This window comes from Eptatretus burgeri, chromosome 7, assembly GCF_056783735.1.
Source record: "Eptatretus burgeri isolate ZD-2024b chromosome 7, Ebu_testis_v1, whole genome shotgun sequence".
Lineage (NCBI taxonomy): Eukaryota > Metazoa > Chordata > Myxini > Myxiniformes > Myxinidae > Eptatretus > Eptatretus burgeri.
In genome coordinates this window covers 40642270-40667335 of record NC_140967.1, presented here as the reverse complement: position 1 = coordinate 40667335, position 25066 = coordinate 40642270, and the positions used below count along the sequence as shown (strand labels likewise).

The 25066-nt window shown below is 42.1% G+C and overlaps 1 protein-coding gene and 1 long non-coding RNA gene across 4 annotated transcripts in view; one reads left to right on the top strand and one right to left on the bottom strand.

Annotated features, from left to right (window-relative positions):
• ENTPD5 (ectonucleoside triphosphate diphosphohydrolase 5 (inactive)) overlaps nt 1-25066 on the bottom strand; it is an 86816-nt gene that overhangs the window by 26585 nt on the left and 35165 nt on the right. For all 3 annotated transcript variants that reach the window (XR_015060018.1, XM_085888113.1, XM_085888114.1), the window contains exons 4-7: nt 21341-21484; nt 21146-21221; nt 1124-1159; nt 872-960 (exon numbers count right to left, since the gene is read on the bottom strand). Coding sequence is in view for 2 of the 3 variants with exons in the window: in XM_085888113.1 (XP_085744239.1) it covers nt 872-960; nt 1124-1159; nt 21146-21221; nt 21341-21484 (345 nt within the window). In the remaining variant the exon portion in view is untranslated. The remainder of the gene's footprint in view (nt 1-871; nt 961-1123; nt 1160-21145; nt 21222-21340; nt 21485-25066) is intronic.
• LOC147023089 (uncharacterized) lies at nt 23031-23962 on the top strand. The gene is made up of 4 exons (XR_015060019.1): nt 23031-23084; nt 23201-23392; nt 23589-23745; nt 23836-23962. It is a non-coding gene; the product is annotated as an uncharacterized LOC147023089 (long non-coding RNA).

The following is a 25066-nucleotide window of genomic DNA, read 5'->3' as shown; positions in this document are numbered from 1 at the left end:
TTTTGTGACCTTTAAAGGTTATGCAAAGGTCAAACTTTGAAAGTTGTTGAACGAAACCGGGTTTTCGACATTTTGCAGCTAATAACCTGTCACTCGCACCACATCATGTTGATCATTTTTATAACTTGGTCAAAAATTATCACATTGTCTCATCCTTGACTTCTGAAACAATCTAAGTCGTCAAATACTGCTCGTGAACCATTGTCGTCTTCGGACTTGTATTTAATTAAAACTATATTTTCATGACAGACCAAAGCTGCACTATATATGGCTGAAAGGTTTGAGGCACGACTTTGCGATTCAGGCTGAAGGTCAAATAAAACTCATCACTTACCCCTTGTCTGCCAACTTTCTAAAAGTGAGTTAGGGGCTCCTGACATGTTTTTCTTGAAAGCTCTATTATTAAGACTCGAACGAGGTGCTACACATGATTGTAGCATCTTGGTTGAGCCCAGGGTGATTTTTCTGGTCAAGGCCACCGTTTCACTTTAGGTTTCCCGTTGCCAGGTCACAGGTCAAAGGGGAAATTAAAAAAAAATTAATGACAAGTTTTTTTTTTGTTTTTTTTTTTAACTCAATAGACCTGAAAACCACCAGGTGAATTTTTTGAGCAAAATCTGAGAGGGTCAAGCAATGCCTGTGGCTGAGTTGGTATGGAACGACCCATTGATATAAGGAGGTACATCACTGTATTAAAAAAGGAAAATCCATGAAACCTACATTTTGAATGTGCTAGTATTTATCATCCCCGACCCTCCCCGATGCTTGGTATTCACAATAAGTATCTGTGGAATTAGAAAGTCTACCATGAGCGTAAAAAGATCATTACAGACAAAAAGACCAGAAGGAAAGATCTGTGTGTTGAATTTACCTCTTTGTGTGGAATGAAGGTGATCTGTGTGGAACCACCCCCAAGGTCAAGAATCCCCACCATCTGATTCTGTGCCAAGCGTAAAGTGCCTGCAAAGGATGCACCACAAGCGCATGCTTTCACCAGAAACCACAATAAAATGATTAATGTGAAGAACTTGCTTTTATATGTGAATGATAGATGTGTATGAAAACAAACAAACATAGCATTAACAGATACACAACCATTATCAAAAGTGCTTTTGCATCTTACCTTTAAGAAAATTAATTGTCATCCAGGAAAAAATGCCTGTTAAAAAAACAAACAACAAAAAACCAAACATGATTTTATCATTTTGTGCCTTTTACTTTTAGAAGTCCAACTTGCATCAACGTCTATGGTTGGATGGAGATGTAAAGTGGACACATGATTGGGCAAATAATTTGGGACCATCAACACATGGGGAAACTAAAATGGTATTAGGTGGAGTGCCAGGCTGAACAGTTTACGTTTTGTATCCCACTGATAGACCGGATCCAGATCAGGACCTGAACCAAAATCTAATCCGCTTATTCTCGTCACCAAACCAACTCATCCACCTAGTTTTGTCATAACTCATCCAAAATTCTTGAAAATATTGAAAAGGTCAAACCTCATCCATAACTATATATCAGTTTTAACCCCATCTCTCAATGGTCAAGAATAACTTTAAAAAAAAATTGTCATCTCTGGATCTTCACCAAAATCGAATCAATTCTTCCTTGTCACACACCCGACCTGTCCACCAAGTTTCATCCAAATTCGTTCACAACTTTTTGAGATATCGTGCTATATATAAATTTTTTAAAACTCTATCACTCAATGGTGAAGAATCACTGAAAAAAATTCTCGGATCCAGATCCGGATAAAAATTTAACGGAAATCGAATCAATTCGTCCTTGCCACACAGCTAACGTATCCATCAAAACTTGTCTGAATCTGTCCACAACTTTTTGAGATATCCTGTTCACAGACAGACAGACAGACAGACAGACGGGTGAAAACATAACCTTCGCCCACCGTAAAAAGGCTACCCCAAAGCCTTTTTGTGAAAGCTTCAAAATCATTATTAAATCAAAATAACTCATCGTTTAGACCCAAAATTTAACTTGAGTTCAGGTGTTTGCTGGAAGTGCAGACTGTGTACACAATGTATTCAATTTTTACTTTATAAACAAACTTCGATGGTTAGAGCAGTTAAATTTGGATTCTTTTCTGAGATAGATCAACTTGGCATGAATGGTCGAGCATCTGCTCCGAGTCTGGCAGGTCAGTGGTTGAAACCACAGTGGAGTCATACCAAAAACATTAAAAATAGTACGTGCTGTTTCCTTGCTCGATGTTCAGCATTTAAAAGGATAAGATAGGAAGGCATCAATGGGGAGGAGGAGAAGCCTTAAGAAATGCCCTGCTGAGTGCAGCGAGAAATGCGGCGCCACTATTGTGACATCGCTAGTACCAAGAGTGACCCGGGAAGTGATGGCAATTCCCCGAAGCTCAGTGGCTATGTTCGTTTCGTCTAAGAGTCCTGCATTGTGTCTCGTATATTTGTCTCTATGTTCACATGGGAGCGATCTGTGTGTGGCAGCTCCACAACGAAGGAGCTCCACAGCTCCACAAGATCCTGTTTAAATAAATAAATAAACTGCAGTTAATCCCCTCTTGAGTTTGCTTAAGGCCCAGTCACACCTTGACGTTTTAGCCAACGTATGCCGATTTTTGAAAATTTTTTCTAAAACGCTGGCACACGTTGAATACGTTATGGGTAAGTTTTGATAACATTGAGAGCACGCTGAAAAACACTGCCATACGTCGTTGTACGTTGGCTTTAAACGTTGTACTTTTCGGTTGTCCTCAAATTTTTGCATGCTTGAAATTTCACGACGTGTGCTGGCGTATGACTCACACGTTCCGCTACGCTGGCCACAAGATGTATGCACGGTCTGCGATCGTTGACAGACGTCAACACATGCTACTTGTAAGTTAATCACAAGTTGAGACATGCCGGGGTAACGTTTAGCGTACCCAAAACTTATTTCTAACCTATGATTAACGTGTTGTTGCACGTTACGCGATCGTTGCCACACGACAGACGTTACTTTTAAGTTACTCATAGGCTGAAAGACGTCGGTATAATGCTTAGCGTGCCTGAAACTTATTTATAACCTATCAGCGACAAGTTGCCAACACACTACGCGATCGTTGACACACTTCGACACTCCTTGCTTGAAAGTTACTTATACGTCGAATCATGCCGAGTTATTGTTTAGGGCAAAAGAGGCTTTTATCAAACCTATGAGTGACGTGCTTTGCACCTGTGTGTAACGCACCTCCAGCGCATACTGGCGTATGTGGTCGTATTTGACGTTTACCGGACGACTACAGAACTTAACGAACGAGTTCCGAACCTACAGATACCAGATAATGATGTAATGGCAGCGATTAGGGGAATTGGTAAATAAAAAGGGGTTTCACAGGAGGAACCCGTCAGTGTTGCAGACTACATCGCGAGTACATGTCCATGACATTACGAGAGATGGAGTATCCGGCAACGATGACACTACAATACCTACCTGTCCTCCAACATCAGCATACCCTCATCGATTTGACACTGCACCAGTTGCGTGCCAATAGAACCGAGAAAAGAAGACGTGAACGGAGGAGAAGGCACTGGGTGACACCATGGATCGGGAGGCGACGGCATTTTGGTTTGTATAACCAGCTCATGGTGGAACTCCGTAAAGGCCCGGTCACACCTTGACGTTTTAGCCAGCGATGGCAACGTATTAAAATGTATCTAAAACGCTGGCTTACATTGAACTTTTGATTTTTTTTTAAAGATTCGGACGTATTCATAGCGACTTGGTCTTATGTATAACGCATTGGTAATGGACACAGAACGTTTCGTTGTGTCATAGATAACTTATACCAACGAATGCTGAACCTGTTGTCGGCCTACACAACCGATGCCCAACGATAGTCTAACTAAAGGCCCGGTCACACCTTGACGTTTTAGCCAACGTATGCCGATTTTTGAATTTTTTTTCTAAAACGCTGGCACACGTTGAATACGTTATGGGTAAGTTTTGATGACATTGAGAGCACGCTGGCATACGTCGTAGTACGTTGCCATACGTCGTTGTACGTTGGCTTTAAACGTTGTACTTTTCGGTTGTCCTCAAATTTTTTCATGCTTGAAATTTCACGACGTATGCCGGCGTATGACTCACACGTTCCGCTACGCTGGCCACAAGTTGTAGGCACGGTCTGCGATCGTTGACAGACGTCAACACATGCTACTTGTAAGTTAATCATAAGTTGAGACACGCCGAGGTAATGTTTAGCGTACCCGAAACTTATTTCCTACCTATGATTAACGTGTTGTTGGCACGTTACGCGATCGTTGCCACACGTCGACAAACGTTACTTTTAAGTTACTCATAGGCTGAAAGACGTCGGTATAATGGATCGTCCTTGCGTCAGCGTCCACGGCCACGGCCAGGACACTTATTTGCAGCATTCTTCAAACTTTTCTTCGGCATGACGAGGATGTTCACACTTCGATGTCTAGCTTGGCTATGATTCCAATTGTCCATCGGCAGCGTCTATTTAAAATAGTCGAGTTTGAGCGTTTTAACACGTTCAGAAGAAACGTTTCAAATTTCAAACCCAGCGTCAAAAAAAACAAAAACAAAACTAAAAACAAAGGCGAGTGACAGCAATTTAAATCGTTCATTGTAAACAATGAAAATAGCTGAGTGGTACCGTTTAAAAGTCGTTGAGTGTAAAAAAAAAATCCAATTGTTGAGCGCAAGCGTCTACTTTCAATAGTGGAGATGCAGCCATTTAAATCGTTGAGTGGCAGCCTATGAACCTACCCGTGGACACGCGGACGCAAGGAGGATCCATCATAACCCACACCCTCCCCCTCACACCCACCTACTACTGCCAACATGAACAAACTACTACTAATACTAATACTAATACTGATACTGATACTGTTACTGCTGACATGGACATCGACTCAAAAAGGACTCGAAAACACTGTTGGGTTCCCCTTTTATGAGCACCATTTTTATATACCAATTCCCAAAACCGCTGGGAACACGTCTTTATATGGCAGTTGTAACCTAGAAACACATTCATTAATTTTTTTGTCGACCGGAAGACATCATTGGAATACGTCTACATACGTCGATGTGTGTTGGGACTACGTAAAGAATTGGTTCAAAGCACGTCAAACATAAGTTAGAAATAAGTTTCGCGTAAAAAAGACATTACCGCGACGTGTTTCGACTTATGAGTAGCTTATAGATAGCGTTTGTGGACGTGTGTAAGCGTCCACATATCGTGTGTACAACTTATCCTCATCGCATGCGAACGTGTGTCATACGCCGAGTACGTCATAAAATTTTGAACATGTTCAAAATTTCTTGACGTACTCTACTTACTACGACTTATGATAGCGTATTTAGCGTTCTACTCGCGCATACCAAACTTACCCATACCGTATTCGACGTGCCCCAACGTTTTAGACACTTTTTGTTACGTCGGCATACGCTGGCAAGATCGCCAAGGTGTGACCGCGATTTTGACCCTTCCATTTCTACGGCAGTTATGATTTGAATCGTTGTGCGTCAGCCTTTTAATAGGCTACGCCACGACATCGTCGGCGATGCGTACAACGCGCTATGCCTGAGTTAGACTATCGTTGGGCATCGGTTGTGTAGGCCGACAACAGGTTCACCATTTGTTGGTATAAGTTATCTATAACACAACGAAACGTTCTGTGTAGTTACCAATGCGTTATACATAAGACCAAGTTGCTATGAATACGTCCGAATCTTTAAAAAAAAACATCAAAAGTTCAACGTAAGCCAGCGTTTTACATAAATTTTAACACGTTGCCATCGCTGGCTAAAACGTCAAGGTGTGACCGGGCCTTTAGGCATAGCGCGTTGCACGCATCGCCGACGATGTCGTGACGTAGCCTATTAAAAGGCTGACGCACAACGATTCGAATCATAACTGCCGTAGAAATGGAAGTGTCAACATCGCGGTCACACCTTGGCGATCTTGCCAGCGTATGCCGACCTAAGAAAAATGTGTCTAAAACGTTGGCGCACGTCAAATACGGTATGAGTAAGTTTGGCATACGTGAGTACAACGCTAAAGTACGCTATCATACGTCGTAGTAAGTAGAGTACGTCAAGAAATTTTAAACATGTTCAAAATTTTACGACGTACTTGGCGTATGACACACATTCCGCATGCGATGGGGATAAGTTTTACACACGATATGTGGACGCTTACACACGTCCACAAAGGCTACTTATAAGCTACTCATAAGTCGAAACACGTCGCGGTAATGTCTTTTTTACGCAAAACTTATTTCTGACTTATGTTTGACGTGCTTTGAACCAATTCTTTACGTAGTCCCAACACACATCGACTTATGTAGACGTATTCCAATGACGTCTTCCGGTCGACAAAAAAAAAAAAATTAACGTGTTTCTAGCTTACAACTGCCATATAAAGACGTGTTCCCAGCGATTTTGGGAATTGGTATATAAAAATGGTGTTCATAAAAGGGGAACCCAACAGTGTTTTCGAGTCCTTTTTGAGTCGATGTCCATGTCAGCAGTAACAGTATCAGTATCAGTATTAGTAATAGTATTAGTAGTAGTTTGTTCATGTTGGCAGTAGTAGGTGAGTGTGAGGGGGAGGGTGTGGGTTATAATGGATCGTCCTTGCGTTTAACGATTTAAATGATAAACTCAACTATTTAAATGGCTGCATCTCCACTATTGAAAGTCGACGCTTGCGCTCAACAATTGGATTTTTTTACACTCAACGACTTTTAAATGGTACCACTCAGCTATTTTCATTGTTTACAATGACCGATTTAAATTGCTGTCACTCGCCTTTGTTTTTTGACGCTGGCGATCGGAAATTTTAATCGTTTCTATTGAACGTGTTAAATCGCTCAAACCCCACTATTGAAAGTAGACGCTTGCGCTCAACAATTCGATTTTTTTTACACTCAACGATTTTTAAACGGTACCACTCAACTATTTTCATTGTTTACAATGAACGATTTAAATTGCTGTCACTCGCCTTTGTTTTTTGACGCTGGGGTTTGGAAATTTGAAGCGTTTCTTCTGAACGTGTTAAAACGCTCAAACTCGACTATTTTAAATAGACGCTGCCGCTGGACAATTGGAATCATAGCCAAGCTCGACATCGAAGTGTGAACATCCTCGTCATGCCGAAGAAAAGTTTGAAGAATGCTGCAAATAAGTGTCCTGGCCGTGGCCGTGGACGCTGACGCAAGGACGATCCATTATACCGACGTCTTTCAGCCTATGAGTAACTTAAAAGTAACGTCTGTCGACGTGTGGCAACGATCGCGTAACGTGCCAACAACACGTTAATCATAGGTTAGAAATAAGTTTTGGGTACGCTAAACATTACCTCGGCGTGTCTCAACTTATGATTAACTTACAAGTAGCATGTGTTGACGTCTGTCAGCGATCGCAGACCGTGCATACAACTTGTGGCCAGCGTAGCGGAACGTGTGAGTCATACGTCGTGAAATTTCAAGCATGAAAAAATTTGAGGACAACCAAAAAGTACAACGTTTAAAGCCAACGTACAACGACGTATGGCAGTGTTTTTCAGCGTGCTCTCAATGTTATCAAAACTTACCCATAACGTATTCAACGTGTGCCAGCGTTTTAGAAAAAAAATTCAAAAATCGGCATACGTTGGCTAAAACGTCAAGGTGTGACCGGGCCTTAAGGAGGACCATTCAGTCTTCACCAACTTTCTCCGCATGGCTCCAGTGATGTTCGACGAGCTGCTGGCCAGAGTGGGTCCACGGATAGCAAAGCGGCACACCTTCTTCAGGGCTCCGCTTGAGCCTGGCATGAGGCTGGCGCTGACTTTGCGTCACCTTGCCTCTGGAAGCAAGTATCACTCGATGAAGTTCGGATGGCGGGTCCCTCATAACACCCTGTCCTGAGTGGTAATAGACGTCTGTCAAACTATTGTTGACGAATATGTGGATGAGGTGCTTGTTTGCCCAACAACTCCTGACGGTTGGCGCGTCATAGCCGACAAGTTTTACAAACGATGGAACTTCCCCCATACATAAGTAAATAAAATATAATTTGAATCCCAGGTACCCAGGACTACAGAACCCGCAGCTTGACCGGGAAGACAATGGGAAATGCGACGTTGTTCCAGGAGCATGGCGAGAGGGACGCCACTTGGAGGATACGCAGACAGCTACTGGTAACAACACTGCCTCCAAGGATGGGAAAAAACAGAGGAATCTCCTAAAGCACTGGGTCAACTCCCCAGCTGGCACAATTCCATGGCAACAAAAAAATGCTATAGATATGTGTTAATGCAAAAGTTCATGCAATAAAGGGCCACAGAGGATTTAACATTCCTCTTGAAATGAACATCGTTTCTGTTATTAATTACAAAGGACAAATACATAAGGGAAGACACCATAATGTATTGGCTGCTCTTCCAGCACCCTTTTTTGGGGAATTTCCATGACTGCCTTTCCCAAAATCCTTTGTCAAGCCTAACAGCAAAACCACTGGAAGGATTCCTATGAAATTTGTTACGTACGCCCAATATATGTGTGAATCGTGTTCTTTCCAATATACCACCACGGGTCCTATCAACGTCTTGCCAACGGCCCCTTAAATTTTTCTGAAAAAAATAACTTAAAAAAAAAAAAAAGATTCTGTGCGCAATCTATCTATGACCCTTCATGCCAATTTATAGCCTTAACCCCCAAAAGGGCTAGGAGGACATAGGTTATGGCCCAGTACATTTCTAACAATTCAGAAATGCTAAATTGTTAATATGTTGAAGAAAAACATTTTGATGTTCATGGCACTTGGGTGAATGGTGTGCAATGTTGTTCTTTTGTGTACAAAATTTAATGGTTGCTCTGCACACCTCCGTTGCTTCGGAACAGCTCAAATACTTAATCGAAAAACGGATAGTTATTGTGAACTGTGAAAAATAAAAAAACACCTCGAGAAGTGGAGTTTGAGCGATTTAGCATGTTCAATAGAAACGAGTAAAATTTCCGAGCGCCAGCATCAAAAAAAACAAAGGCGAGTGACAGCAATTTAAATCGTTCATTGTAAACAATGAAAATAGCTGAGTGGTACCGTTTAAAAGTCGTTGAGTGTAAAAAAAAATCCAATTGTTGAGCGCAAGCGTCTCCTTTCAATAGTGGAGATGCAGCCATTTAAATCGTTGAGTGGCAGCCCATGAATAGCAAACCCCACGTCACCGGCAAAGATAAACTGCCGCACGATATGGATAAGTTAGGCTATCGTTGGGCATAGTTTGTGAATGCCGGCTACATGATAATTATTCGTTGGTATACCGTATCTATAAGTTATCGAAGCGCTCTATGCACATTATTATTTCATTGTGCATTTGTCCAACCCGTTATGAATAGACCTAAATCGTAAAAACAAGCCATAGCTCATTGTTGAAAAAGCCCCATAAAAAATTAGCCGCGAAGAACTTCGAACAATGGTACAAAGATGTCTCCTACCCATGGACACGCGGACGCAAGGAGGATCCATCATAACCCACACCCTCCCCCTCACGCTCACCTACTACTGCCAACATGAACAAACTACTATTAATACTAATAATAATACTGATACTGTTACTGCTGACATGGACATCTACTCAAAAAGGACTCGAAAACACTGTTGGGTTCCCCTTTTATGAACACCATTTTTATATACCAATTCCCAAAATCGCTGGGAACACGTCTTTATATGGCAGTTGTAAGTTAGAAACACGTTCATTTTTTTTTGTCGACCAGAAGACGTCATTGGAATATGTCTACATACGTCAATGTGTGTTGGGACTACGTAAGGAATTGGTTCAAAGCACGTCAAACATAAGTTAGAAATAAGTTTCGCGTAAAAAAGACATTACCGCGACGTGTTTCGACTTATGAGTAGCTTACAAGTAGCCTTTGTGGACGTTTGTAAGCGTCCGCATATCGTGTGTACAACTTATCCCCATCGCATGTGGAACGTGTGTCATACGCCAAATACGTCGTAAAATTTTGAACATGTTTAAAATTTCTTGACGTACTCTACTTACTACGACGTATGATAGCGTACTTTAGCGTTGTACTCACGTATGCCAAACTTACTCATACCGTATTTGACGTGCGCCAACGTTTTAGACACATTTTTCTTAGGTCAGCATACGCTGGCAAGATCGCCAAGGTGTGACCGCGATGTTGACACTTCCATTTCTGCGGCAGTTATGATTCGAATCGTTGTGCGTCAGCCTTTTAATAGGCTACGTCACGACATAGTCGGCGATGCGTACAACGCGCTATGCCTAAGTTAGACTATCTTTGGGCATAGGTTGTGTAGGCCGACAACAGGTTCAGCATTCGTTGGTATAAGTTAGCTATAACACAACGAAACGTTCTGTGTCCGTTACTAATGCGTTATACATAAGACCAACTCGTTATGAATACGTCCGAATCTTTAAAAAAAACATCAAAAGTTCAACGTAAGCCAGCGTTTTACATAAATTTTAATACGTTGCCATCGCTGGCTAAAACGTCAAGGTGTGACTGGGCCTTTAAAGTATGTAAGAGCATATGAGTGGCATATATCTCAATAAAACTGAATTCCATATTTGATACATGCATTCCATGGCGGGAGGGTGGGGGGGGCAGGATGCAGGATGGCCGAAAGGTACGCACATTCGCTTCTGAGCTGTCTAGTCTGGGTTTGAATCTCGGCCCAGCTATAATCTGTCATCCTGGTGTTTCTCAGGAAGGGTGGTTTTTCAGTGTGTGTGCCATCCCTTTGTGCTGTCCATCAGGGTGTCCCATCTGTTGGCATTAGTTGGTGCACGCTAAAGATCTCAATGTTCTTCGCAAAGAGTAGGTGAGCTATCGCCGGCACAGTGGCCAAATTCCTGTTCTGACTTCCTATGTCAGAGTGGCGACCTGTCCGGGATTGTAAACCGAGCCAAGAAACCACTTTGGCAGAACCGACGCTCTGTATAGAGCACTGTACAAGAATGGATTTCATAGTATCAATAAAGTAGTGTAGAACTTTGTTAAAATACATATTTAAGGTGAGACTTGGGAATAGGAATATTGAGATTTTTATTTATAAGAATACAACTTGAGCCGTAACCAAACACATGACAAAATGAAAGGTTGAGAGTCCCATTAAGGCCTTAGCCAGGATTGAACAACTGCCAGTCCATTATCCCAGCACAATAGACCGGGTCCAGTGGTCACATAGGCACCTGGAAGCCACAGGGTTTGAGATGGCCGGAAATGCATTCTGGCCATTTTCTGGCAAATAAAAAAACCTATGTTCCAATGTTATTAAATAGCTGCAGGCACAAACGGAACAGTGATATTGCTTTTCTCCAGTACTATAATCTCAAATGGAGCATTAATGTTTCCACAGTTTTAATGTTGTTGTTGTTCACAGTGTGTTCTCACGTTAATAAAGGAATGTCTATAATTACCAACAGAGCACCGATGTCGTTTTTCCACAGTGTGTTCTCTTAATATAATAATCTATATCATAGTGTTCTTTTATTATAATCGATATTATAATATAACAAACAATTATTTGGCCTTTCTTCAGTGTATTTTCTCATTTGATGACAGATTGTGCTTTGAGATAGTTCTGCAACTGCAACTTACTATCCCAATATAGGCATACACAGATACAGTTGCATTTATTAAAAGTATGAATGTACTATACAGGGTGTTCCATAAAGACCCAGACAACTTTGGTTGTAAATATATTTCGATCCACAAATGATATGATACCCTTTGCTTTATATGATACAGAAACTCATAACGTTTTGTGCACACAATCAACACACTTCAATGTGAGCTCCGTTTGCCGCGCGCAGGACATCAAGGCGGTACACGAGTTCTTGTCAAGTTCGGCTCAGCATGTTTGCATCCACCAGTGCGCATGCGGCTGTGATCCGAGAACAAAGATCCTGCAGGTTTGCCACGTTGGTGTTGTGGACAACAACTATGACAAACCCCCATAGAAAAAACAATCGTGGGGGGTTATGTCTGGTGATCGTGGGGGGCAGGCGGTTGGTCCGTCTTGGCAAATCCAGAGACCTGGAAATTGTTCATTCAGGATGGCTCAAACGACTAAGGCCCAATGAGGGGGAGCGCTGTCCTGTTGAAAAATGATATCAGGTTGTAGGTCTTCAATCTGTGGGAAGGAGAATCCTTCCAACACATTCATGGAAATTGTTGAGGTCACTGTGTTCTCCACAAAGAAAAACGCAAACATGCTGAGCCAAACATGGCAAGAACTCGTCTACCGCCTTGACGTCCTGCGTGCGACAAACGGAGCTCACATTGAAGTGTGTTGATGGTGTGCACAAAACCTTATGAGTTTCTGTACCATATAAAGCAAAGGGTATCATTGTATCTTATATAAACAACCAAAGTTGTTCAGGTCTTTTTGGAACACTCTGTATCATGGCAAAGTCTGGCTGGCATAATTCACTCACTGTCCTCATCAAATAAAGAACTCGATTTGCTCACTCAAAGTGCTAAACTAAATCCTTATGTTTGCAACTCTGAAAAAGCTCTCTCGGGCTTCCCGAAAGTCAAAGTCTTCAATCTTTATTCCAAAAGAACTCAATCAAATGAGCTGATATAAGTGGCCAATTGTCAAGCTCGCTCTGAGTCGACTCTTGATGCGATTGTGCATGGAAAACCCCCTTTCCATAATTGCTTACCATAAGGCAGAGACAGCAAGACATCAAGTTGTACATTTCCCTGTCTCCAACTCTGTAGGGCCTCCAAGTTATGTTGGTTTGCTGTTATGATGGCCTCCACTTCACTATACTTTCAACATGAGTTATGTTGGTCTGAAATGGTGGAAATGTACATTCCCTTGACTATCTGTTCTATTTTCACCACAATTTTGGCTCACTGTCTGCTTAAATATGAGGAATTCTCCTCTGGAAATAACTGGGTCAACCATTCTTTGGAAATCCTATCCTTCATCGTTCTGCTTAACTTCCCAGTTATGGTGAAGCAGGGTACATAAATGGTTGTTACTCCATGTGTCTTGACATCTATGGAAATCTGGGTAGGCCTTTGAGTCAAATAATTGCATTGTATCCAGGATGCCCATCTGTGGGAAGCATTCCTCCAGATTCTGGAACTTGTATGAATGTATAAGTGTTAATTAAAAGTTTTATGGTTACCAAGTATGTTGCAGCTTTTAATTTGTCTTACACAGTACACGGAATTCTCTTTAAATTATGAATGCCTCATGCATGCACCTAATGAGTGTCGTCATCCTCAACCTCACTCGAACATGGGTAAATATCAAGACCGGCATCACAATCATCGGGATGTGCACTTGACGTCTCAGGCATATTGTCGATATCTGGTGGTGTGGGTGAGTTGGGATTTTCAAAATCTCGTTCTTCCTCCTCCGATTCCGGGTCACTTTCGCCAACTTCATTTGACTCGGTACGGTTTTGAAAGAAAAATCGATTGAAGGCCGTTTTAAACGCTTCTTCAATTTAAATTCAGTTATTTCCCTTCATGTCCTTTGGGTCCCTTTGGCAGACATGGGGCCATTTTGCCATGAAAAAGACTTCGGGCATTTTATGCACACGGCGATTTCACATTGAAATACCATATGCATAGGAGATTTCAACCTCAACCAAAATGGATTTGAATTAAATAAGATTTGTTTGATTTGTTTAATTGTGAGTTGAGATCATATGAAGTAACCGCATTGCATATTTAACGTTTCAATTTTCATAATCATATTATGAATTTGAGGTGATGATGTCATGGATATTATGAATACTAATTGGCATCAGGCAGAAATACTTGACAAGTCACCTGAGAGATAGGACGTCTGCTTGGAGGATGGTTAAAAAAAAAACTGATGTGTGAAACTCCTCACGACACTGACATTAATAAACATAAGGAAGTGGACACGTCACTAGCGGAGGGCAGATTACCATATGAGTTATTGTAAGCTGATGACTTACAGTGCCTAAAGAAAGTCTACACCCTCTTTCAAAATTTTCACCTTTTGTTGCCTTATAACCTGGAATTAAATTACATTAGATCAGATATTTCCACCTTTATTTACACATCACAACCCACAACTTCAAAGTGAAAAACAAATTCTTCAAGTTTCAGAAAATTAGTTAGAAATACAAAATTTAGCTCATTTATCTCAAATTTGTATTGACATTTAGCTCAACGTAAAGTTCACCGCCTTGTCATTTGGTGGTATAGAGTTCGAATCTCGTCGACACGCAAATAATATAATCGATATCTATATTAATATTTCGGCACGACCCTTTCTTTGTTCCACCATCAGATTTTTGTTACTGCATGAAATGAAACAAGCTTTGACATATATAGTAATGATATTGTTGTCTTCCTTAAGAGGCCCCTAAAAATTCGTTTTGATGATTATGGTAGTTAAATCTTATTATTATCTATATTAATATTTTGGCACGCCCCTTTTTTTGTTCCACCATCAGATTTTTGTTACTGCCTGAAATGAAACAAGCTTTGCCATATACAGTAAAACCCTGCGTTCTGTACACCCCAATTATCTGAACACCCCGCATATGAACGCGTTTTTGGCCAGTCCCGAATTTTTAGAGAGGAAATCCTGTACATAGTGCCCCCGATAATCTGAACACCCCGAAATTCTGAACACACCGCATATGAACATGCTTTGTACCAGTGAAAAACCAGTTTTTACCCCGCACTGTGAACGCTACTCCAACCTTTGAAGGCATCAGTGCAAAACATGGCCATTGTTCAGCCGCGGCTGCATGGCAAACGTCATACAAACAAATGCCGTTGCTAATTACCACCCATCGCGCAGTTCGTTTTACTGGACGCAATGGCGTGGATAGAAAATGCAGCGGGGTGTGAAGAGATACAGTGACTTAATTAGAACCTGTTTCTAAATTAATCAATGGTAATCAACCAATAAGCGTCAAGAATTACAATTTCGTCCAATCAACAAAGGCCTCCCCTGAGGGAGGGGCACAAGAAGGCCCTGCACACCTCCCTTTCCATCAATCTTCACTTGCTATTGAAGTTCATGCAGTACGATACACCAAAATGCCGAAAACGCGTCACGATCTGCCATTGGAAGATAAAGTCCGTCTGGTAAAGGAAGCGGAATCCAAGTCGCAACACAAACTCGCTGCTGATTTCGGAATTTCGCTGGGCGCAGTGAACGGTATTTTACGTCGTAAAGAGTCGATATTGAAGGAATTCGAAGACGGGGCCCTTTCTTAGTGAAGTCGATGAAAAGTAGGCAGTTTCGTAGACATTGACAACCGCGTGCACACATGGTTCCTGCTCGTTCAAAGAGGATCCCTGTCAGCGGACCTAGGGTAAAAGCGAAGGCCTTAGAAATGGCGACTGCCATTGGTGAGGTGGATTTCAAGGCATCCAACGGCCGGCTTGCCCGATTTCAAGCTCGAAACAAGATCTCAGCACGTGCAGTTAGCGGCGAGAGTGGTGGCGTTGATCAGACGATAGTAGAGGAGTGGAAAATGCGTCTGCCACAGCTATGCGACGGTTTCAAGCTACAAGACATTTTTAATGCCGACGCGACTGGCCTCTTCTTCCGCGCTCTACCCAAAAGGTCGCTGGTGGAAAAAGGAGACTCCTGTCATGGTATAAAGTCGCCAAAGGATCGAATAACGCTGCTGTTGTGCGCTAGTATGACTGGCGAGAAACTTAAACCACTCGCCATCGGCAACGCAGTGAAACCACGTTGCTTTCGTAACATCAAAGTCGATTCCCTCCCTGTGTCGTGGACAGCAAACAAAAGAGCATGGATGACCTCGGCGTTGTTCGTTGAATGGTTGAAAGCGCTGGACAAGAAGATGCGAAACCAACGGCGGAGGATTCTTCTCTTCCTAGACAATGCACCATCTCATCCAATGGGTGTGACGCTGACGAACGTGACCGTAAAGTTCCTGCCTCCGAACGTTACGTCGGTCTTGCAGCCCCTTGACCAAGGTGTGATAAGCAACCTGAAGCATCTTTTCAAACAACGGCTGCTCCGGCACGTGCTGTTGAAGATCGATACCGCTTCAAACGTAAACGAAATCTTGAAGAGCGTCAACGTTCTCAATGCTGTTCAGTGGAGCAGCAATGCATGGGATCAAGTCCAGCCGACGATGATTACCAAGTGCTTCGTCAAGTGCGGCTTCCCTTCCGAGTCACCCGATAGTGACTGGGACGCTGACAATGACAGCCTGCGCAAGCTCATTTCACGTGGTGCAGAGATTGGCGTATGCGACGACGTGACCCCCGAGGAATATGTTCGGTGCGACGATACGGTGCGCATTCATGACTGCAAGGACGACGACTGGGAGAACGATTTAATGCGGAAAGACGATGATGAAGAGAATGTGGACAAAGAGAATGGGGACGAAGAGGAAGTGGAAGACATGCAGGTGACGGTACAAGATGGACTCAGTTGTGTGCAAAAGCTTAAAACTCTCTTTCTGAATCAAGGATGGGCAGAGTTGTTCGCTCCTTTGGAAAGAATCGAACATCCAGTTCAAGTTCATGTCCTGGAGAATACCAAATCGAAACCACAGAGTTTTATAACATCTTGGCTTAGAGACAAGTAATTGTATAAATTTCAAATTTTGATTCTCATGCCGTCAATTTTGCGTTGCATTTTTGATCATCAATTTTCTATCTTTCCGTGGCAAATAATTCGAATAATTGTATTAGTACTACTGAATGCCAATAATTGTGTGCTCATTTTGTCTGTGGAATGTGTATTTAGATGTGTATGTATTGATTAAACGACTTTTGTGATCTATCGAATACAGATGACGCGTTCATGGTCGGTTGATTCCCTAATCTCCGATGATGTGAACACCCCGCATATGAACGCATTTTCGTCCAGTCCCAGAAGTGTTCAGAATAGCGGGGTTTTACTGTATAGTAATCTGATGGTGGAAAATCTGATGGTGGAACAAAAAAAAGGGGCGTGCCGAAATATTAATATAGATGATATTATTGTCTTCCTTAAGAGGCCCCTCAAAATTCGTTTTGATGATTATAGTAGTTAAACAGTCCATGTTCTCCATTTGAAAAATGGGAGGAATTATTGCACAAAAAAGAAATCTATATTAATATTTTGGCACGCCCCTTTTTTTGTTCCACCATCAGATTTTTGTTACTGCATGAAATGAAACAAGCTTTGACATATATAGTAATCTGATGGTGGAACAAAAAAAGGGGCGTGCCGAAATATTAATATAGATGATATTATTGTCTTCCTTAAGAGGCCCCTCAAAATTCGTTTTGATGATTATGGGAGTTAAACAGTTCATGTTCTCCATTTGCAAAATGGGAGGAATTATTGCACAAAAAATAAATAAAAATGTTTCTATCTTTTAGAGGACCACTAAGATGAGTTTGTAAAACCTTTTGTAGAGTATGTTATTATTAATCACTATACGCCATAGTAAATTGCTCATGTTATTGAGCTGTCAATAAGCGATCAATCATAGACATATAATAAACTCACTTGAGTATTCATATCTCTATTTAAATGGGTAATATCAAGCGGTACCTTTATGATGACCTAATAAAACCGGTCTCGATGTCTGTCGGTCTGTATATCTGTTCACAATCAAACCGATCGTGATGCATTTTATGGCTTTCCGAGAGCTTTGGAGAGATTACCTACACTCCCGCACGGTGCTGTTTTTATTATTCCTACTGCACTTCATTAGAACATAGATCGTGGATGGATGCGCAGATCCCAGGAGAACAACTATAGCTGTACAGAACAATTCATATTATCGATGGATAAAAATGATATTTAATTGATATTATAATAAATTGTTTATTTAAAATATCTTCAAATTTTGTGAGTTTTTAGTTTGTTGTGAAATATTAGGTCCTCGGGTCTCCGCATAGTGGCGTACAGGCTTAAGTCGTACTTCTGTTTACTACCGTAGAAAATCACAGAACCATCCGATCGACATGCTGTTAACAGTTTCAGAATCAGCTAAAATCTACAAGATATGAATATGTAGACGAAACTGATCCGGCTAGCTAAAATCTACAAGATATGAATATGTACACGAAACTGATCCAGCCTTTTGGATCACTTTAAAGTAGGGTGCCCTGTAATTTTAATGCGCTCTATGGATCCTCCGGAACTCACGAATGGTACACGTTGTGTAGTCACTAAACTACGTGGTAATGTCATCGAAGTGGAGCTACTGCGGGACAGTCGAAGGGGAAAACCTGAATGATAATCAATGGATAAAAATGATATAATATATTGTTTAAAATACATTCATGCTATCTGTCTTTTACCATATGTTGCCAGTGACGCCCGTCCAAGACGGGCACCTTTACTAGTTGTTAATATAGAGGAACGTTGCGCAGATATCTCGATTAAATAAATATCTTTAATGGGAGGTAAGCAAGCAGTATAGGGCCAGGCAGCGAGAGGTAAAGCAAATAGGGTTTTAGGTTGTATTCGGAGGGGGATCATTTATAAATCAAAAGAGGTGGTGTTCACATTGTACAGGAATTTAGTGAGGGTCACATCTAGAATATTGTGTGTAGTTCTGGTCACCACAACTTTGGAAGGACATAGATGCCAGAGAGAGGGTTCAGCGCAGGGCGACTAGATCGATTCCGGGTCTAGCTAGACTTAGCTATGAGGAGCGGCTGAAGGAGACAGGGCTTTCTACACTAGAAAGGAGGCAGTTACAAGGATATATGATAGAGATGTTTAAGATAATGAAAGGTACAGATTATAATAAGTGCAGAAGAATTATTCAACAGAGTAGATAGTCATAGGAGCAGGGGCCATAGCCTGAGAGTAAAGAAGAGGAGAGTTAAGACGGTAGTAAGGCAGGGGGGACTTTTACTCAGAGTAGTTAATGCATGGAATGGCCTCCCTGGAAAGGTAGTGGCAGCAGAAACAGTAGATAAGTTTAAATTAGAATTAGACAGGTACCTGGAAGTTATGGAGATCGAGGGGTACAGGGATGCTGATAAGACTTTTTGGTAGTTTGAGCATTGATGGGTGATTGTGTGGATGTGTACAGAGTGCTGTTGGTGGGAGTCTTGTCAAGGAGTGTTGTGTGGTTGATGTTGTATGTTTTTAACCAAGCCCATGCCCCCTCCCCCCTGAGGGGAAGAAGAAAAAGAAAAAAAAAATTACAAAAACAAAAAATATATCTGAATTTTTTTTTTAATTGCATTTTCTTCCCTGGATCTTGTGGAGATAAATTCGTATGGTATTCACGCAGGCATGATGGGCTGAATGGTATCCACCTGTGTTAGATTTCCTTGTAAAACAAGAATAAAAACTCCACATTGTGGGGTATCGTACCCCATCCCTATGCTCGGCAGAGAGCAGCTGTCTGTCTGTCTGTCTGTCTCTCTCCTGATCTGGAAATGATGAGACTCTGGTCTGATAAATAGAACACATCTTTCAATCCTGGAAAATCTCAGTCTTACCCTATCACTCTGGAAGGATCGTCAAACAAACCCACATATCTATTTTCTTGGCCGATCCATTGAAAAATGTTCAGTTTCTTTAACTTCCAGGCCTCACCATCAGCCAAGACCTTTCCTGGCCAGAACACATAGCAAAGCTACAGCCTACAAAGCCAGCCACAGACAGGGGTTTCAGCGTTTCCTCCCCTCCTCTCTCTCCTCTTTTACTGTTTGTTTTACCTTGCTCTTCCATGAGCCTTGCTTCTGTCAAAAAATAATAATAATAATAATAAAGTTCAAAAGTACAGTATTAATAAAAATAGAACATCATTGACAATGACTAGTGATAACGACTCGTAAGCAAAATTTATTTTTCAACAATGGAAAACAATCGAGCTTCCAGTCTTGCTCTATGGATGTGAGACTTGGACTCTGCCCAAGGATCTGAGACGGAGACTTAATTCCTTTGGTACCAGGTCTCTTTGGAGAATCCTTGGTTATCGCTGGTCGGACTTTGTGTCCAACGAGCGGTTGCTGAGAGAGACTCAAATGTGATTTGTTACCTGCATAGTCCGTGAGCGTCAGCTGCGGCTGTATGGGCATGTGGCTCGTTTTCGTGATGCTGATCCTGCTCACCAGATTCTCTCAGCGAGGGAGTCTCGTGAGTGGAGGAGGCCAATGGGCTGACCACATGCCTCGTGGTTGCAGCAGGTTGATCGGCATCTCAAGGAGATTGGGATGGGCCAGGCATCTGCCTGGGGGATGACCAGACGGAGGCCCCTCGAGTACCGGCGAAAAGTGGACGCAGTGACGTGCTGCTCTGGCGCATGCTCCCATACCTGACCTACCTGACCTGACGTAACCAGCCAGCGAGACCCCCTTACTCAATCGTGTCCTCTCACAACTGTGACCTCCATTCTCTTGCTCCGAACCTCACTTTTCTTCTACCGGCTCTCTGACGTCATGCCCAATAATCGTCTACACTGGGGGGGGGGGCGTGGTTTCACCAGCCGTCACTCCTGGAGGCGGGGCTTTCTGCCTGCTTGGATGTGCAGCTCAGTTGTTGTTGTTTAAGGACGTAATCCCTCCCTATTGCCGGTCTTGAAATGCAAAAACATAGGAAAAGGTCACAGGGGGCAATTACATCCAAGGAGAAATTGGTCTTAATCCCTATCTAACATAGCACCCCCATGTGGTGACAAGTAACACTGAAGCTCACAGTTTCCCTACTTAATTTACATCGAGATGTCTCCTTCACGTCCACGAACAAAGCAACTCTATATAATCCTAACTTTCCTATGAAATTCCTCCATCTACCCCCACAACCATAAAAGTATTAATCACAGAGTTTGCATTGAATTCCTGAAGGAATGAGATCTGATAGCAAACTTTTATTGCTTTGTTGACTGGGTATTGCATCATCAAGTAAATATTCCTTCAAAGGAAATGTTAGGTGGACTGTTCGATAAGCTTGTATTTGTTAATAAACAGAAATAGATAGATTGATAATAACTCATCAGAATGATATTCCTACAACATCCCCTCTCCTTTGCATGCACACAGGTAGTTGTCCCCCATTTTCCCCACAATGGTGTCGATACATCATCTCCACAAAGAGAGCATTTTCAACATAATTTTCAATACTCTTTCCATGATGCAAATTAAGAATAGTGACACAAACTTACCCTCATCAATACCATCCATTATGGCAATGCCATCCTCTGGCAAATTGAATGGACAGTAATCAAACAATTTCTTCATCTGCAATAATTTACAGGCAAAAAATAAATAAATCTCATAAAAGAGAAAAAAAAAACCATAATCATTTATATTTTACACATAAAGCGAATCTGGCCATGAAGAGGATAGGGATAACTTACCTGTTGTAAGAGGGCATCCGATTTGCTTTCTGGGAGGAGGCGCAGTCCCGCTGTTGCCTTGAGTACGACTGGGGTTCTCCTCCAGTGATTCTGGGGCACGGAACTCTTGGCAACCTCCAAAAGTGAATCCACAGAGGCGACACTCTGAAACATCATGAAGTGGCATGGACTTTGCAGCAGGACATCAGGAAAAAGGATTAACTTAACTCAAGCTTACGAAATGTCAATAATTTCCAACTGGCCATAATCAAATCTAAGATTGACCTCTTGCTATATACAGTGGCTTCAGAAAATATTCACGCCCCTCAACTTTTGTCACATTTTGTTGTGTTACAGCCTGAACTCAAAATTGATTAAATATAATTTTTTTGTCACTCAGTGATCTACACAAAGTATGCCATGACAAAGTGAAAAGATGTTTTTAGAATTTTTTACACATTAATTAAAAACGAAAAGCTGAAATGTCTTGCGTCAATAAGTATTCAACTCCCTGAATCAATACCTTGTAGAATCGTCTTTGACAGTGATTTCAGCTTTGAGTCGTCTTGAGTATGCCTGCATCAGCTTTGCACATCTGAATTTGGGGATTTTCTCCCATTCTTCCTTGAAGATTTGCTGAAGCTCTGTCGATTTGGATGGAGAGCGTCGGTGAATAGCAATCTTCAGGACTTTCCACAGATTCTCAATGGGATTCAGCTTGGTCACTCAAGGACTTTCTCATTCCTGTTCTGAAGCCATCCCAGTGTTGCTTTGGCCGTATGCTTGGAGTCATTGTCCTGATGGAACACAAATCTTCGCCGCAGTCTAAGGTCTTTTACACTGAAGCAGGTTCTCCTCAAGGATTTGTCTGTATTTGGCTCCATTCATTTTTCCCTCTATCCTTACAAGTCTCCCAGTCTCGCCACTGAAAAACATCCCCATAGCATGAAGCTGCCACCACCATGCTTCACGGTAGGGATGGTGTTAGATGGGTGATGAGCTACGCTTGGTTTCTGCCAGACGTAGCATTTTTTTCTCTTCTGAAAATTTTGAAAATCTCTTCTGTTTGATAAATGGGGTTTCTGGGACTCCCATTCAAATGCATGGGGAAAAGGGGAAAACTTTCTGACTCAAGCCCCAAAAGCCCAAAATAGGAGACTGATTTTCTCCACACCTATCCCCTTCCCTCCCACACAAACAAATATAAAATTGAGACTATGAAAGATTGAGACTTACTGATTAAAGCACTTCTTCCCTTTTATATTTTCATTCCACTCAAAGAGCGAACCAACGAATATTTGTCCATGTTCTACTTTAGGGAACAACTTAATTTTCTTATAACATTCATCACCGTTGAGTATATTTACAAAGATTACTTTGGAACTTAGTTCTTTGTATATAATATAAATGTCTTTGTTGAGCAGAAATGAAATGATAAACTTCTCTCAATGCCCTTGTTTGAGTATATTTTGGTTCCACTCATGTACATTAAACTTGTATAGAGTCTATACAATTGTTAAAATTAAACTCAAACATGAATACATTATGCACATTCTGTAAGCTGTCTGAGTGCAGCTGAAAACAGGAAGCTTGGGAAAATTTCCAGAATTACTGAGCTGTTGAAAAACAGGAAAGAGAACAATGAGGTAAGTCTCGGCAAAGATCCAACTGACTTCTTCCAACATGGTTTATAAGCCAGGCATTTCTCTCGGTTGAAAATCTCTTCTGTTTGACGGTTTTTCATTTTTCTCATCTTGACCCAATGGTAAATGACTGAGACATTTATTGTAAAGTCTGGCTTTCTCTTAAAATGATGGTGAAGCAATTGATTATTAATTAAATCATGATACGACTAATAATTATTGTTTTTGTTTCTAACAGGTTGTCCCCAATAACAACGTTGTTGATAACTGATGTTGAAAATGAAACCAATGAATATCATGAATAATTGCAGAATATGAATGAAATGTTTGTAGATCTTCAATCATCTCGAAGAGAATTAAAAAGCATCCTGTCTTGGTGGTTGGAAGGCATTTCACACACCTTGGCAGCGTTGGATAAGTCCAAAGAAAGGTTTGAAATTATTCCTCTGTCTGTCTGTCTGTCTGTCTGTCTGTCTCTCTGTCTCTCTGTCTCTCTGTGTCTCTGTGTCTCTGTGTCTCTGTCTGTTCTCCTTATACACAACCTTAAATTTGACATGGTGGTAATTAATTTAAATGCAATACCACAACTTGGTGGTAATTTTTGACTACTTACTTTTTATTTTCAGCATTAAAACTGAATCATACATGGGTGGTGAAACGAATGAATTTCGCAACCTTGAATGGGAAGATGTTGAAATTCCACGGGGTGATGACTCATTTCCAACTTTTTCCAGTTTAAATGCTCATCTGGATGAAATGGACACAAAACTCGATCTTCTGGAGGTAAATGTTTAATTTATTATTTTATTCATATCATTATATAATCATCTTTATATGCTCTAATTTCGAATGGTTCTTTTTGTTTCAAAACAGAACATGGTATCCAAGTTTCAAAATCACAAGACATCTAAAGCAGACTGCTGGGAAAGATCGTCCATTCTCGCAACTGAATATTTACCCAAAGAAAAATGTTTAATATTTTCAATCTTGATTAATTATATTTGCTTTGCTTTCAATTATTTAATTCTTAATTATAAAAAAAGAATAAAGGAAATGCAAACGAGGGGGAGGGGGGTTAGGGTTGGGGGTAGGTGAGCTCCCCTAATGACCCACCACCCCCTTCATCCCTCTCCCCTCCCCTCCCCATGTGTGTGTGGGGAAGGGTGGGGGTGGGATGAGGGGGTGGTGGGTCAAAGGTTTTTTTGGGGTCAAAGGTGGTGGGTCAAAGGTCAAATCAAAGGCACATGGGGTGGGGCTTGTGTGGGTAGGTGGGGCTTGTGTGGGTAGGTGGGGCTTGTGTGGGTGGAGCTTGTGTGGGTGGGTGGCACTTGTGTGGGGCTTGTGTGGATGGGTGGGGCTTGTGTGGATGGGTGGGGCTTATGTGGATGGGGGCGGCTTGTGTGGACGGGTGGGGCTTGTGTGGATGGGTGGGGCTTGTGTGGATGGGTGGGGCTTGTGTGGATGGGTGGGGCTTGTGTGGATGGGTGGGGCTTGTGTGGATGGGTGGGGCTTGTGTGGATGGGTGGGGCTTGTGTGGATGGGTGGGGCTTGTGTGGATGGGTGGGGCTTGTGTGGATGGGTGGGGCTTGTGTGGATGGGTGGGGCTTGTGTGGATGGGTGGGGCTTGTGTGGATGGGTGGGGCTTGTGTGGATGGGTGGGGCTTGTGTGGATGGCTGGGGCTTGTGTGGATGGGCGGGGCTTGTGTGGATGGGTGGGACTTGTGTGGATGTGGCTTGTGAGGATGTGGCTTGTGTGGATGTGGCTTGTGTGGGTGTGGCTTGTGGGGATGTGGCTTGTGTGGATGTGGCTTGTGTGGATGTGGCTTGTGTGGATGTGGCTTGTGTGGATGTGGCTTGTGTGGATGTGGCTTGTGTGGATGTGGCTTGTGTGGATGTGGCTTGTGTGGATGTGGCTTGTGTGGATGTGGCTTGTGTGGATGTGGCTTGTGTGGCTGTGGCTTGTGTGGATGTGGCTTGTGTGGATGTGGCTTGTGTGGATGTGGCTTGTGTGGATGTGGCTTGTGTGGATGTGGCTTGTGTGGATGTGGCTTGTGTGGATGTGGCTTGTGTGGATGTGGCTTGTGTGGATGTGGCTTGTGTGGAT